Source organism: Megalopta genalis, chromosome 10, assembly GCF_051020955.1.
Source record: "Megalopta genalis isolate 19385.01 chromosome 10, iyMegGena1_principal, whole genome shotgun sequence".
Taxonomy (NCBI): Eukaryota; Metazoa; Arthropoda; class Insecta; order Hymenoptera; family Halictidae; genus Megalopta; species Megalopta genalis.
The window spans coordinates 10,924,299-10,939,732 of NC_135022.1; the positions used below are offsets into that span (position 1 = coordinate 10,924,299).

The following is a 15,434-nucleotide window of genomic DNA, read 5'->3' on the forward strand; positions in this document are numbered from 1 at the left end:
TTTATAAATATGAAAATCCTGTATTTTGCAGCTCGATTAACCCTCAGACTGCGGGTACCTGGTCGTTTTGGTACGGTGTCACCTAATTAGGCATTTTTCGGCAATTGAATCAAACAAACTGCTGTTACAGATCTACAACAAGTATTTCCAATACTAAGTTCTGACAATTAACGAATAAAACTGGAAATGGTCGCAAACATCGGCAATAGCATTGCTATAAAATGGTGCGTTTTTCAAGGGTTAATGCATAAGCTTTTTGTTGAAATTATGACCCGGTATTTATTACAGCCACAGAAATATTCCAGCAATATTTCGCGAAGACAGTGGAAAAGTGAATGATCGATGGATCGATGAATCGAGCGGGAGTCCGATTTCGTCGCGAAGGAATTACACGAATCGCGCCCACTTCCCGGCGGCAAATCCCTTGGAATAGCCGATTTGATTTGTCCTCGATTAAGTGGCCGGCAATTCTACGTACCCCGGACCGGAAAGTCTCGATAAAGGTAAACGTAAAATCTAACTGTCGGGCTGAACAGTTTTCCCGCGGTCTTCCCAACGGATCCTGCGGCGAACACTTATGCGAACCGTACGGTTGAACATCAAAGCTACGAGAGAGCACTTACACGAGATGAGCTTTTGCGGCCGGGGAAGCTTCGGCGAAAATTGCAAAGATCCCGACACGTCGGAGTACGTTTCCGGAATAACACGGAGAGATACATGTACCATGGAATCCCGGTCGCCTTTATCGCTTTTCATCAAATTAGAGCCGAACGTGACCCATTCCAAGACATATGCCGCGGACTCATTGTTCCCCTGGCGCAACCGATTTACCTATAACTGGTACGTTTATGGGAGTCGCGGGTCTTGTCTGTGTAACACACAGCGAACTATTAAGATACTGCGGAGAAAATCGGATATTTCGAATACGAAAGCCTAACTAGACAATGCGTGTCAAGGCGTCGCAGGGAACGTTTTCTACTGTTTACGTTCGATTGAATTTTCTGCAGCTGTTAATTGTGTTATTTCGATTTGGATCTTTTGGTCAGTCGTTTTGGGGCACGAATATTTGCTTCAAATTGTCATAGTACTTTTAGGAAAAAATGTATTTCCCGAATTTAATTCTTAGGTAGAATGAAGCGTTGCAATGTTTGCTTAATGTATATTGAAATTTTGTGATATGTTGCAATTCAATTAGACATAAAGGAAGATCGATTGACACTTCAGGCATATTTAAAAGAACGTTATTTAAAATATCATTTCAAACATGTTATTTCTTTTTTTGTATTGTAAAATATCATTTCAAACGTGTTCTTCTTTTCTTCTGAAATAACGTATAGTTTTATTTTATAATTATTTGAAATAATTATGAGGTTAAAGTTAATTTTTGGGACTAGTTTTTACATCTTTTTGGATTAAACAAATTGTTATGAAGATTTCATAGAGTAAAACCTTTTTGTTGATTATTATTTTGAGAATTACTACTTCGTGAAGAGAGCATTGCTCTTAACAAATTGTTGTGATGATTTCATAAAATAAAATCGTTTTGTTCATTATTAATTTAAGCAGTATTTCTTTTGGCCAATTTGATAGAAAGAAATAATGAAATAATTTATTGTTTGATATCGCTTTATCTCAAACGGATCGATATTGTTTGTATTTTGAAATAAAGGTCTGAAATAAAATATTATATTACTTCGATTTATTTTAAATAAAATTTGGCCAGTTTTGTTACGACGTAAAATATAAGCAAACTATATTGCAGTTCAATATCAAGCGTTTGTTTACTCTATAGAATCGTTAATTGTTTTTATATTTACTCGTTGCCTCGGTAAATCGATTCGTGAAAATTTATTTCCATATTAATCTTATCCAGGTATAGTATTTATATTTTTATTTCACTTTACGCGAGTAAGATGATGATTTATTGACAAAAATAACGTTCAAGTGTCTTACGTTACTATTCATATTTCATAATATTATTAGCAATAGTGTTTCACTTATTATTCATGAGCATCTGTCTTGTCAGTTTTAACTGATCTCTCGGCGGAGTTATGGTTATAGTTTCATTTCGGAAAAATATCTTCCCCCAGCGTCGCGCCGTTGCAAATGATTCACGGTTCAACGGAAAGAACAGAGACCCGTTGATAACTAAGTGCAACGGATGATGCAAATTTGAAGGATCTAATTTAAAAAGTCTTCGCGGGGAGACCGGGTAAATTCAGTCGAAAAATTGCGAGAGCTGTCCCGTTAAAATTAAACACGTTTGCGTCCCGCCGCGGGGACGCAATATTTTTCTTTTGCCGTGCTTGGAGAATAGTTTTAATAAACCCACGTATTTCTCGAGTTTTCTGCAATTTAGACGGCGAAAGCCTCGCAGCCACGATGCTGAAAAAAACGATCGCCGACAGGTCTTTTTTCCCTCTATGAAAGTTGAGGACTCTCTTGAATTACTTTGTAATTTTTATGAGAAAATTTGACGTTCTACCTTCTCATCTGCTTGCGCAAAGACTGCTGCCGGTGAGCCACGATTTCTGTATTCCCGAACGATATAATTTATCAGCATTGAAATGATATTTAGTAGTCCGCAGATTTTACGTATTTATGATAAAAGCGAGTTGGTAGAATAGAAAACAGTAAATACGCGGGATAAATTAAACAATATACTGTTAGCTTAGGGTATAATTGCTGCGTCCGCGGTTCGTTTCCAAGGATAATTAACTTTATATTTATCGAATAAGACGTAGTAAATTTCTGTATCCTTTTACTTCGTTTATTCTTTAATGTTTTCCATTAAACGATTAATTTAGTCGTTTATGAGTCATTTTATACATTATTATTAATAAACATATTAATATTTATAGAGATCATGAACACACCGCTGAAGATTTCTAAGCAAATTTCAAATAAATAACTTCTTTATTCAAATCCCAATTTCTAAAAAATTATCGATCGGTGGTGTTGAGACACTCTTTGTTACTTTATTTATTCATTAAGTAAAAGTGTTATTATAATCGATCAGGTACATTCATCGTTGTATCGATAAATTAATTGAATCTATAACCTTATCTCACATGAATTTTAATTATACAAATAAATGTGTTCAACAAAGTTCTCTTTGCCGGAAGGTTCGCTCCAGTCTCCCCTAGAAACTCTATGGTGTCGGAGCTTCCGTTTCCGGTTGCGGAAGTTCGCGAAACGAGCCGACTTTCTGTAATTGAAAATGGGATCGGTGAATCGTTCGAATATTCCGCTTAACATTGTTAACGCTTGGAACGGTGATACGCGTGATCGCGTCAAGGATCGGCGAATTCAACCACGGATAGGTTTGCCGACGCCCTCGAACCCCGACGGGCCAATATTCTGTTCCTGATGAGTTAACCCAGACAGTTTTGAATATTAGATTAAACGCCGGTCGATCCCCTGTCATTAGCAGGATGCTCTAATCAAAGTCGATCCAAAGTTCGAAACCGTTCAACGGGCGATGCGTCTTATTAAAGCGGAGACAACCCCTCCCTCGTATTTCCTCTTTGGCTCTCCCGCTATCGGCTACACTTTCTATCCCGCTATCCGGTTATTCGCATCGTCGGCTGCTTGTGGCACGTTTCGGCATGAATTAAGGGATCATAGTCGACGAGTGTGTTGTGAGCCAAGTCATTTCATAAATAATGTCGTCTCTTCCTCCTGACAGACCAGGTACTTATTAACGCTCGCGCGTGTTGCTCGCGATGTTCCATTGTATTCCTCGGCATTTGTAGTTTATTATAAAGGAAGGGAGTATTTATTATAGTTTAAATACAGCGTGATATTTTAATATTATAATATAATACAATATAACATATATTATATATAATGTATAATATATAATATATTATATATATTATATTATATATTATTATTATATATTATATTATATATATAATATAATATATAATTTAATATTTTAAACTACGCAACTTCTATATGCAATAATTTTTTGTGAAACGCATAATTTAAAAGTTCTTTCAAGTGTGTGTAATCGTAATTTATATAAATCAAACACGCATTTTTCTTCATATTTTAATTTATATATATTGTTCTTTTCGTGTATTATGGTGATATTATAATATAATTAACATACTATTAATACAATTCAAAATTTTTCTACAGAAAAGAGGGCAACATCTGTTTCTTCATAGACTTCAATAGTGTATTGAAATGTTTGTAATAAAAACATGTGAAATAAAAAAATCGACAACTATGAAGTCATATAACATATAGCTTTGAAACAATATTTATTTAAAATAATAGAAAGTTTATTATAAGAATGATCTAATGGAGGATGGTATCATATTAATGAAGGTTGGTTGAATTTAAATATATTTACTCGTTTTACAATTAAACTTTCTAAAATAATAAAAATTGATAAAAATTACTCTATTAGTTAACATTAACGATCCAATTGATGAAATAATATTGCAAGAATAATAAGCATCTCTGGATAATCTGAATAATATCGAGGTATTCCTATTAATTTTAAGAAATGTTGAGCGAAACTAATTAAATTTATATATTAATTTTATTATATTTTAATTATTTGATATAGAATTATTTTAATTATTATTATATATATAATCTTTATATATACTTATAACAGTACTTTATAAATTAGTTACAAAATATGTACGACCTACTCTATACGGGTATATATAATTATTCTGTCGATCTAATATATTTCATAATCTCGGAATACAATTTAAAATTTGTCATAACAAGGTAGACATTTTTCACAATTATTTCGTTGCAAGTTCGACACACGTAATCTTTTTATCAAATATGAATGCAGCTTTACGCGAGAATCCTTCATTAAATGTTTTATCAAGATTTTTCTTCGCGAAAAAAACTACTGTAGCTTCTGAAATATTAACGGCAGCGAATAAAAGCACTGGAATTACTGTCAGAAGCATGATTGCAAATGCAGTGCTTGGTCGCTTACTTTGATAACATAGTCGGAAAGCTGTTTATTCTTAAGAATCTTCCCATTGCGCGTTGCCGTTTGCTCAAGAGCGCCTCACAAATTCAAGAGGAAACACGAAGAACTAAGAGCTCCGTATATATATACACAGATATTATTGCTAAAATTTTCTACCACGATGCTTGCAATTAACGCTCCATGTCTTGAGACCATAGTTTCTGTCATTCCTTTCGTACTTTTCTGTTCAAACGTAATCGTGATAACCAATGCGCTTTAAACTTTGAATTTATAACAAATTCACAGTGTGCGTCTCTAATCTTTAGCATAATTAGAAAGTCGATATGAATAAATATCATTAGTGAACAAATATTTCCCACTTCAAAGAGAAATTTATTTCATTTATTTCAGTAATTCGTAGTCGGAAAGTCAGATGAAAATATCGGCGCATTGTTGGATGCGGTCGAACGTGCGACGCGTTTCTCGCGAGACGGAAAACATTAGTCGCTCGAAATAGTGTTCCTTTTTTTAAAGGAGCAACGACGTCGAGCTGGTCTTCCTCGATTCCCCGAGAATCGTCAGACAGAATACGCGGCGCTCGTCGTTACCGTATTTTCGAGGCCTCCATTCATGCACCATTTCCCGCGCGTCTCTGCCGCGCGCTCATTCATGGCCCGTTACTCTTGAACTGCAGGTGCGAAACGCGTGAGCACGGAAGCCTCGTTCATGCTAATTTTATCGGCGGTGGACGCGGCGCCGAATTACCGCCGGTCGCGTCATTATCATGGATTTTGATAATGTCGCAGGCAGGCCGATTATCCGCGGGTTTTGTTCGCCGTTTATGCCAAACTAGCGCCGCAATATTTATGCCGGGACAATGGCCGATTGTACGCGGATACATCGGGACCAGGTGCTTGTAAATCAATGAGAATTTCATCGCTCGATAATTTAATCGATACGTTAATTGCACCTAATTTTATTGATAACTGGCCGGCCCCGACACCAAGCCACGGTGCCGCGCCCATTAACGTAAATCTCGGACCCTGTAACTCCCGCAATTTCGATTTTAGCACCATTGTTACTCCAGGCACCGGGATGCTTCTTTCAAATTTGATTATATTGGCTTTCGAGATTATTCGACCGAAGTTATCGAAGATTATTTATACCCTTTCGACACTCTGAACTGCGGATTTTATGCGTTTGTGACAAAAACAAGTAGTCGGAATTTGAGACGGTAAATGCAATTTTAACAATGCTGTTGGGCTATTTTTAACGAGTTCAAAATGTTGAGGATAAAACTGAATTTTGTTTAACTCCTATTTGTCGCAACCGAGAGGTACAGAGTTTTTGTTTGCACGAAGATTAGAAGTTTACTTATGGCAACTCGAGTGGTCGTCAGTGTCGATCTTCATTACTGACTATTTTTGGTGACATGTTTTAAAATTTCTAAATCAATTTTGGTAAACGAATAATTCTATTTCAGATTTTGGAAACGATTTAATAAATTACTCTATCATTTATTTTAACGAAATTCGCCAATTTAACCATGACGTTTATGCAATTTATAATATGAGTACAATGTGAGTATAAATGAAATAATTTTAATGGCATTCATATATAATACAAAAATACTATAGGTTCATGAGAATAATATAAACAATAGATCTTTCTTCCATTATATTTTCTCATGTTAGTCATTCTTAAGGAGGTTAATATTGAAACATATTTTTATGAAATAATAATTGTGATAAAGGACGAATAACATTCGAAATGAAATATGCTAATTATGATAAAATCATACGAGAACTCATTTTCGCTTTTTACTCTCAGTAGCAATCTCAATCGATATTATTTAAATATTATACAGGGTGGGGCATTTTAAACAGGTCACCTGAATAACTCGCTTGTTTTTGAAGATAGGAGAAAATGCATTAGATCAAACTTACTTGGTATCGGGGGGGGGGGGCTCATATATAATCTGGTATTACCAATTTTTCTGTAGGTGAAGGCGTCAAAGAGATATGAAGGTCAATTCTGTTCTTTTTTAAATGAACAGTAAGTTTTTTTACTTACATTCTGATAGAGTGTTTCGAGGCGAATGCAATGAACTATTGTGAAGGTCATTCAAGGTCATCCAAAGTCAACTGCAAGAGAAAATAAATTGTCTCAGAGTGCTTTTCGAATACTTGTGTATCACATTGTACGCTTATCTGTATCCTCAGACATTATTGGTAATTTTAAATTATCTGTTCTAGAAAATAATTTGAAGAAAACTTCAGAGATTTATACATTTCAGCGAAGGATTAGAAATGTCGTAAATATTTCTGGACTTCTCGTACTAAATGTGTAAATGTTTCGTTATTTTAGCCATCAATTTTGTCGCTTTTAGGTATTTACCCCGAAGTGAGACAATATTGTTCCGTGGTTTCGATATTCCAGAATGTCCGCAATATATTCTAGTTATAAAAGGCGAACGTAATGAAAATTGTTGAATTTGACGGGCACGCTCATGAACTTATATTTCCAGCCGACTCACATTTCTGCGACATGTACTTTCTCGTTTACTTCTTGTCACCGAGAGTCGAAAGAAATGGTCTCTACGAGAGCGGACTAAGAGAAAGAGATGGATAAAAGGAACAAAAGAAAGGATTTCGAGTGGATCTCCCCTTCCTCCGTTTCTGTGCCTTTGCGAAGAAGAAGAAATGCTTCCGCGAGGCGGGGAAAGAAGGAGAGAAAAAGCCCGGTGATAAATGTTTCAGAAGTCGTCACTATGACAAAACGTTTTCGGGTCGAGAAGTCACGATTCGGAGTAAGGACATCCCTTTGTCTTCTCCAGCTACTCGTGGAAATACACGTGGCCCTTCGTTCAGGATCATTTGGTCCAATTACCAATCCGATTCATTAGCGTAATACTTTCTTCCGACACCTGTAAGTATCCGTTTATCAACTTAACGCACGAAATTCTTCGGTAGGAATGAACAATCCTTTCCTGTTATGCAAGAGAGTGTAAAGGTTTCTGAATATTAACAGAGAAGCAAAAGCTTGCGATCAAATATAGTCTACGAATTAAAATTATTTATTGTTTAGGTTTACGACCGAATCATAGTTCACAAAGTTGTCTTCATTAATTCTTTTCAAAATTAATATCGAATACATGATATCGAGTACATAATCAAATATTTTTAGTTTCCATTTCTACAGAACAAAAACTATGGAAATTTGAGAAAGTGTTGAGTTATACCGACATTAATATATAAATCAATATAATTAAAATAATATTTTAAATAAAAATAATTATATCTAAAATTAAAAAAAGGTATAGACTTTTTTTTATCAGATTTACAAAATATAAGAATTTGACCATGACTTGAGAAGAGTCTTGAAAATGCTACACTGCTTCGTGACAAATAGACTGCGGGTTTTTAGGTAAAATAAAATTCTCCTCAATTGTCCTTCAGCTTGTAAACAAAAATGGATAATTTGGAATGAGCAGATACAGTTCTTCGAGTTCTTTGCGTCTCGTTTTTGCAGCAAAGAAGGGAAACGGATGAGACGAAAATTAAACTAGGAAAGCAACACTTAACCCTTTCGTTACGACGGGTGACTATAGTCACAAAGAAAGTGACAAGACAAATAATTCGGAAGAAAGAGTGAGGAAAATAGAGGCTTCGAAAAATAAGAAAGAAAACTTCAAAAAGAAGGCTGCAAATATATGGAATGAATTCGAAGAATTCATAGGTAGAGATGCTCAACTGAATAAAGAACATATCTTTTGCGATAAATAATTTTGCGTTGGTTGTAAATCTGAAAAGCAATTAATGATGTGATAAATAATTAATATCAATATAAAAACTTTAATAATCTGTGTTCATTCTTGTGCAATAAATAATTTATGTTTATCATGCAGTCAAAAGCCGTTCTATTGCGTTATCTACATGAGTTTTTTTTACGTTTTTACCCTTCACAACAGAATTTTTATATAATTTGTTCGCATATTTTTGCATATATGTATATACATATAGTTCGTCGCGCATATTTTTACGAACACTTCTACTTACCTTAACTACTTAATTTGTTTTGTCAGATTAGCTGAAGTGATTGAAGAAGCGTGTCCAAAAGATGAGGGAACGCTCTATATAAAATCTAAATGCTCGTATCAAAATGTCATCTTTTCGATTTTCGTCATTCACTGATTTTTCTCGTATTTAAAAACATACCCAATTCTTTACAAAAACCCATTTAAGAACCGTTTTCTTCATGGCAAATCAGAAGAAATAGTTGAAAATAGTGCAAGCAACGTTTGTCACCACAATAATAGGTGTCTATACCAGAGAACCGAATTTGCACGAGCTAATTATTAGTTATCCGGGGCGCGGCAGGAAGCTAAACGGACCGTTACTATCGCTAAGGATGACAGACCGAAGAAAAGAGAAGAATGAAGAACGATAGAAAGGGTGACTCAACGCTTTTATTGCCGGCTGTCTCTTGATTTACCCCTTAGTTTCGCTGGGAGGTAGCACGGGGGGGTAAGAAGAATCCTTCGGGGTAGTCAGATGGCAACCAGACAAATTTCCAGCGAGCCAAGAGCTCGTAAAAGCTGGGCCTGCTATCCGAACAACCCCTGGCATCTAAGCCCATCGGGAGTGAATGTGATCCGCCGGGGCGTGTTTCAATGACGCGGGGGGACGGGGGTGACCGTCAACGTGTTTGGCCCAATCCTGTACCTTCTTTGGAAGAGCGAGCTTCAGCCCTGCGGACGTCGTAAAGAGCTGCAAATTGCTGTCCACGAACCAGTGTACAGAATATATAAAATTTGGCCGACCGCCATTTTCACCCCATTTCCACCTTTCCGTGGGAGAAACAAAATCTCGGGGGGGATGGACACGGTTCCATCGATGTTTCTCGCAATTATCACTACGCCACTGCAATCGCACTGCGGTTTCGCCGCAGGAACCGAATCTTCGTGTAAAACCAGGAATATTAATCTTTGGAGAATGCGTATTTGCACAATACTTGCATGAATTAGTATTTTCATGTACTAGTAGTTTATTCTCACGAATTGTTTTTTGTTAAATTTAATTTATTTTATGTCTCGCATCTGCTTAATAGCGATTAGCGATCACTTGTGAGATAATATTTGTAGGGTTATATGTATAGTGTTTTACATTACATTTTTACATTATTTTTGTACATTATATAGAATTATATATACAATTATATAGAAAATTCGTGAATGCGTTAGCCTTGCTTATATCTATCCGAAACGTTCTCAGAACAATACCTTGGTTCCCGTGCGATTTCCAACGTCGTTCTGTACGAGCTTTTCCCGTCTCTTATGCGCAGCTTTCCCTTTCATTTTTTAGTTCTTGTCCTGACTTCTGTCTCCTTCTTCCTCTTTCTCTCTCACTTTCCTTCTCTCTCTCTCTCTCTTTCTTTCTTTCTTTCTTTTGCCAGACATTTTTTTTATTACCCCCGAAGGCAGGGTAGTTTCAATGGACTTTGCCCAATAGTCCGGCTCCTAGTTGGCTCGAAGCTAATAATAAATTCACCCCCTACTCCCGACTTCCGATATATTTTTTTTAACTCGCAGCAAAACCAGTCCGAAAGTTCCTCAACAATAAAAGACCCTCTCCCTATATCGTGCGGACAAATATCCAAGAAGATAAACGTATCCGATGATGGCGTGTGGTAAAGCACTCCAGTAAACTTTATGCACGTATAAAAACGTATAGGAATTATGCCATTCAATTGGGTTCTCCCGAACTGCGTGCTTTTATTGGAAACGTTTTTCTCGTACGAAAGCTATTTTACGATGTCGATTGCATTACAAAACAAACCACTAGCCGCGCGCGGTCTGGAGATATAATATATTTATTTTAGGGGGGGATGGACTGGAGCCAATAAAAGAAGCGCTGAAATAATGTTGCTTAATGGAACAGTAAAAGCTAGTATTTGTAAATATAGATTGATTTTAGTATTTTCAGTTAGCGTATTAATGCTTCGTTAAATAATTATGGAAATATAAGAGAATACAGAGGTATAAGCGTTAATTTGGCGCTGACAAAATACTTACTTTTTGGTACGTTTGTGGTATTTATGTACTTTTAGGATGCAGTAAAATGAAAACATTTTTCGTTTGAAAAACAATATCTGGATTAATATTTCTGACAATTATTGAGCAAATAAAAATATACAGGGTGTCCCATAATTATGTTGACACCCGGAAAGGGGCGATTCCTGAGGTCATTCGAGGTAACTTTTTCATGTAAAATTGAAATTAATTATGGAATTAATTGATTATAATAATATCTTTATTGTTTGAAAAATCTGTATGTAACACTACACCTAGAAAATTGTAAAGATTAATTTGAAAACAATACAAATAATATTAATATCTGGAATCAAAACGATTTCTATACTAAATAATCAAATACTTGGAGGAAATACATTCAAATTTGGATTTAATACTTTTAGAGAAGAGAATATCGAACAATACGAGCATTTTCTGATTAGTGCATTTGTGCATTACTTCACTCTATTATTATACTAAAACTTGTTAAAGTTGCCAATATATTTCTTGTTTTACGTAAATTTTACTTTAACGCTTTGCATCGCCTTTACGCTGCCGCCGGCGAATTTCGCGCGGATTCTACTGCTACCGACGGCGATATTTACGCTATCCGTCGTACATGGGGTATGGTTGTTATTAAAAATGGCACTAAAATTAGTGTTACATAAATTTCAATGCATATTTTTATATCTCAAAATTATCACTTATATTATATTATATTATATATCACTTATATTATTTACAAACAAAATTTTAGGTTTAATATTTTACAAAAATATCAACAAACAGTCGCAGCGCTGAGCCGGTGACGCGCGTACGTGACTCCGGCCGATAACCGTTGGGTAGCAGAAGTCACGCCAACGTGACAGCGGCCGGCAAAGCGTTAAGTAGCAAAGCCCAATTTGTTCACCGTATTGACGAGTATAGTCGTCATTAAACAAGTAATCGTCACCTTCTGATCACGAGTATTCTCATCATTAGACACATAATTATCACATACAAGTGTACTCGTAAACACCAAAACGTTTAACTAGCTGATACGTGTTAAATTTTCTAAACGTGCTAATGCGTGTGAAATTTTCTTAACAGCGTCGGACGAAAGGAGACATAGAGGAGCGATTCCCGTGAGATTTCAATGCGATTGTTTGTCCAACACGATCGGCAAGAGAAGAAAGTGAGCTGACAGTCTTAACGGAAGTCACGTAGGGGGGCTTAAGTCGCGAACAGCTTCCTCGTCCGTCGGATCTATTAATTTAATGCCGTGAGATCGCTTTGTTTTCCCTCTAAACAACTTCGTGATGCAATGCGACAGCGGGAACTCGCCTCCGGCTCGTCGAACCGGAAAATATCGGGACCTCTCGCGATTTTGTGGGGCCAACTGCTCCGCTCGCGCTCGCTTTTCATTCTATCGATACGCGGCCGCCTGCCGTGGAAAAAAGAACTGTGAAACTTCCGGCGAAACATTTTTTTCCCTCGGCGAAATTGAATGAACTCGCGCATTATGCAAACGGGGGACCGTTCCGTTTTTATTGTTCTGAAACGGGTGCGCGTGACTTTTGTCCGAACAGTCTAATTTCACTATCAAAGTTCGCACGTGTTTTGTCTCGTCTACTGCGAAAATTCTATCCGGTTTCGCGAACTTTCTCAACGACGATTACATTTATTATTTTCTCGGACTTTTATAGTGTTTAACTGTTATACGATTCTGTGTTACTTGTGGATCGAAACTTCGCGACTTATCTTTTCAACGCAAAGCGCTAAGCCAACGACTTAGCGTTGTTGGTGACAAATAGTGATGGCAAAGCTACAAATCAAATTTAACAATATAAAAATGGTTTGTGGTGAAAAGAGTAGTGGTGATAGAATCAGACCTCGATCGGATAAACGAATAGTCGGTTAATCCGACAGTATGTTTTATAGGTTATGTATATGCCAAAAAAAATTAATATTAAATATATTCATAATGTTTATTATACATACATACATATACATGTATAATGCTACAGAATATATATGTAATATTTATTTAATGTCACTTTTCAAAAAGGCGCTTCTCACAAATAATATGTCAATTGGTGATGGATTTTCTTGCTGTTTAACATATCTTATTACACAAATCCAAGTGCAATCTTTACTTCATGACTCACTTCTCCATCCCTATCTCATCTCGAAGTGTTTAAATTATTGATTGAACGCGGAAAATGAGAAAGAACTGTGCGGAATTCTGTACTCAGAGATTTAGCAGAATGGAAAAAATTAGTAAGAGGAAGATTATTTAAACAATGGCCAATACACGTGACAACAATTACGCAAGAAAGTGAAGAATTGCAGAATGTGTCAATAATTTTTCCACAGGTCAATAGTTTTCATATCTACAAAAATGAGGTCGGTTAAAGCAGAGCCGAATAATCTGGTGGCTACTATAGTGAAAATGATACAGATTATAAAGCCTTATGATAGCCTGACTATTATAACCTGACTTATGTGTCTATCTGACTTTTGTCAAAAGACAAGAGAATATTATAATCAAATCAGTTAGGTAGAAGTTCTTGTTTTATACTAAACTATATTCCAAGGTTAAATAGTATATTTTAGTATAGTATATTTACAATTTAATAGTATATTTACAATTTTTTTCATTAACTTTATCTTCCATTCGATAGTCACATTTAATAGTTAAACTTTTCCTTGGGGGTTTCTATTTTTTTTTTGACATTTCAGTGTACATTCCAATGGATTTTGTCGAGAAAAGTCCAAAAATCGAAGTCTTAAATTTAGCAATGTAATTAAAATAAGTCTTGAATTAATTTGTTAAGAAGCTATGCGCGTCCAAAGTTGACGAATTTCCAGCGTTTTTGACAAGCTTTCGCGCCATATTGACGCGTACTCAGTCCACAGGCGTAGTTTTAACCTCGTTAATCTTCTATCATAGTTCTAACCTTGACATAACTTTGACGTAGACCTTGACATAACCTCCAAGGGAAAGTTTAGCCATTTTCTCGGTAAAATCTATTGGAAAGTAAAGAAAAAAGTAGAAACCCCCAAGGAAAAGTTTAGCCCACATTTAATATTTACAAATTGGCAAATATTGTTTATGATTATGATAATAGTTCAAATCTTGAACTAATTTCAGTACAGTAAAATGATGTTACGATTTCTTGCGACTATTATTTACAAGCAAATTGTTGATAAATAAATTGTGTACTAATAAATTGTGTACTAATAAATAATACTACTAAATAATACTAATAAATTATCGTGTACTAATTGTGTACTTTTATGGAATTTTCCGATTTAGATAATTCGAGGATGTATGGTGATTTTGTTAAACCGGCCACTAGAAATGACCGATATTATATTTTCTCCAGCCGATTATTTTAATTACGACGTTTCACTTTCAATTCGTTGAAAGAATCGATGTAGCTTAAGACCCTCAGTTTAAAGTCTCATGTCAAGGGTCCTCGATGTCAAGGATACTGCCAGTAGGGAGCGGAGTCTCTTAATCCCTGAAAACTTGCAGGAGTATTTTGCAAGGGATTTAATTCGAAGGACGAAAACATAATTAAACTGTTAGGCGATAATCCTAGTATCCACGGTGTCATGCTCTTTATAGGATTTAAGATCCTAATGACAAACTAGTTACATTCGAAATCGATCATTCTCAAGATCAGTCGCTTTAATCAGCTTAAAATTAATTAGCTGTTTTCATTACATTTATTACATTTTATTACGTTTTTACTATTATGTATTCACTGTTACATATACTCTTACTATTATGTTTACATTTTAAATTGTCTATTATTATCTATTATTTGTTATTTTTTTCTCTATTCATTTATTTATTTATTTATTTATTCATTTATTTCTATATTGATTTATTTATATTTGTTATCTCTTTTAATTGTTAGATATTAAAGACATTATTTTAGGTACTGAATAAATATTCATTATATTAATAAATTTCTTTCAATGAAGTATAATTTATTTAATCTATTTATATGTAAACAAATATTTGTAGCTCGTAGTGATTAATTAATATCAAGAATTTCTTTCAAATTAACATATTTTCTTATACCCCGGTTTTACGCTTTAGACGCAGATTGCGGTAAAGGATTATAAAGATTTATTTATAAATATAACATAAAAAATTATATAATATTTTTTTATTTTTAATTCATAATATAAAAATTTGATTAAAAAGTAGGAAGAGTATAAATTTTAACATGGTTTTTGGTCCATTCGATTCGGACGAATATTAACACTAGATTTACGGAGCACAAGAAAACAGCTGTTTTATGTTAGTTTATAAAAGTAACAATAAGACATTCATTCTGATTTTCAACAAGTATTATTGTAACATTTGCCACAAGTAAAAAATGTATCTTTACGATATGAATAATCGTAAATTGAAAAATT

At 35.0% G+C, this 15,434-nt stretch overlaps 1 protein-coding gene across 2 annotated transcripts in view; it reads right to left on the bottom strand.

Annotated features, from left to right (window-relative positions):
* The window catches only part of LOC117220075 (uncharacterized), a 49,131-nt gene that overhangs the window by 33,135 nt on the left and 562 nt on the right, over window positions 1–15,434 (bottom strand). Inside the window, exon 2 of one of the 2 annotated variants that reach the window (XM_076525033.1) lies at window positions 7,022–7,092. The exons of the other annotated variant lie outside the window; for it this stretch is intronic. Coding sequence (XP_076381148.1) covers window positions 7,022–7,082 — 61 coding nt within the window. The 5' untranslated portion in view covers window positions 7,083–7,092. The remainder of the gene's footprint in view (window positions 1–7,021; window positions 7,093–15,434) is intronic. 2 annotated transcript variants of the gene reach the window in all.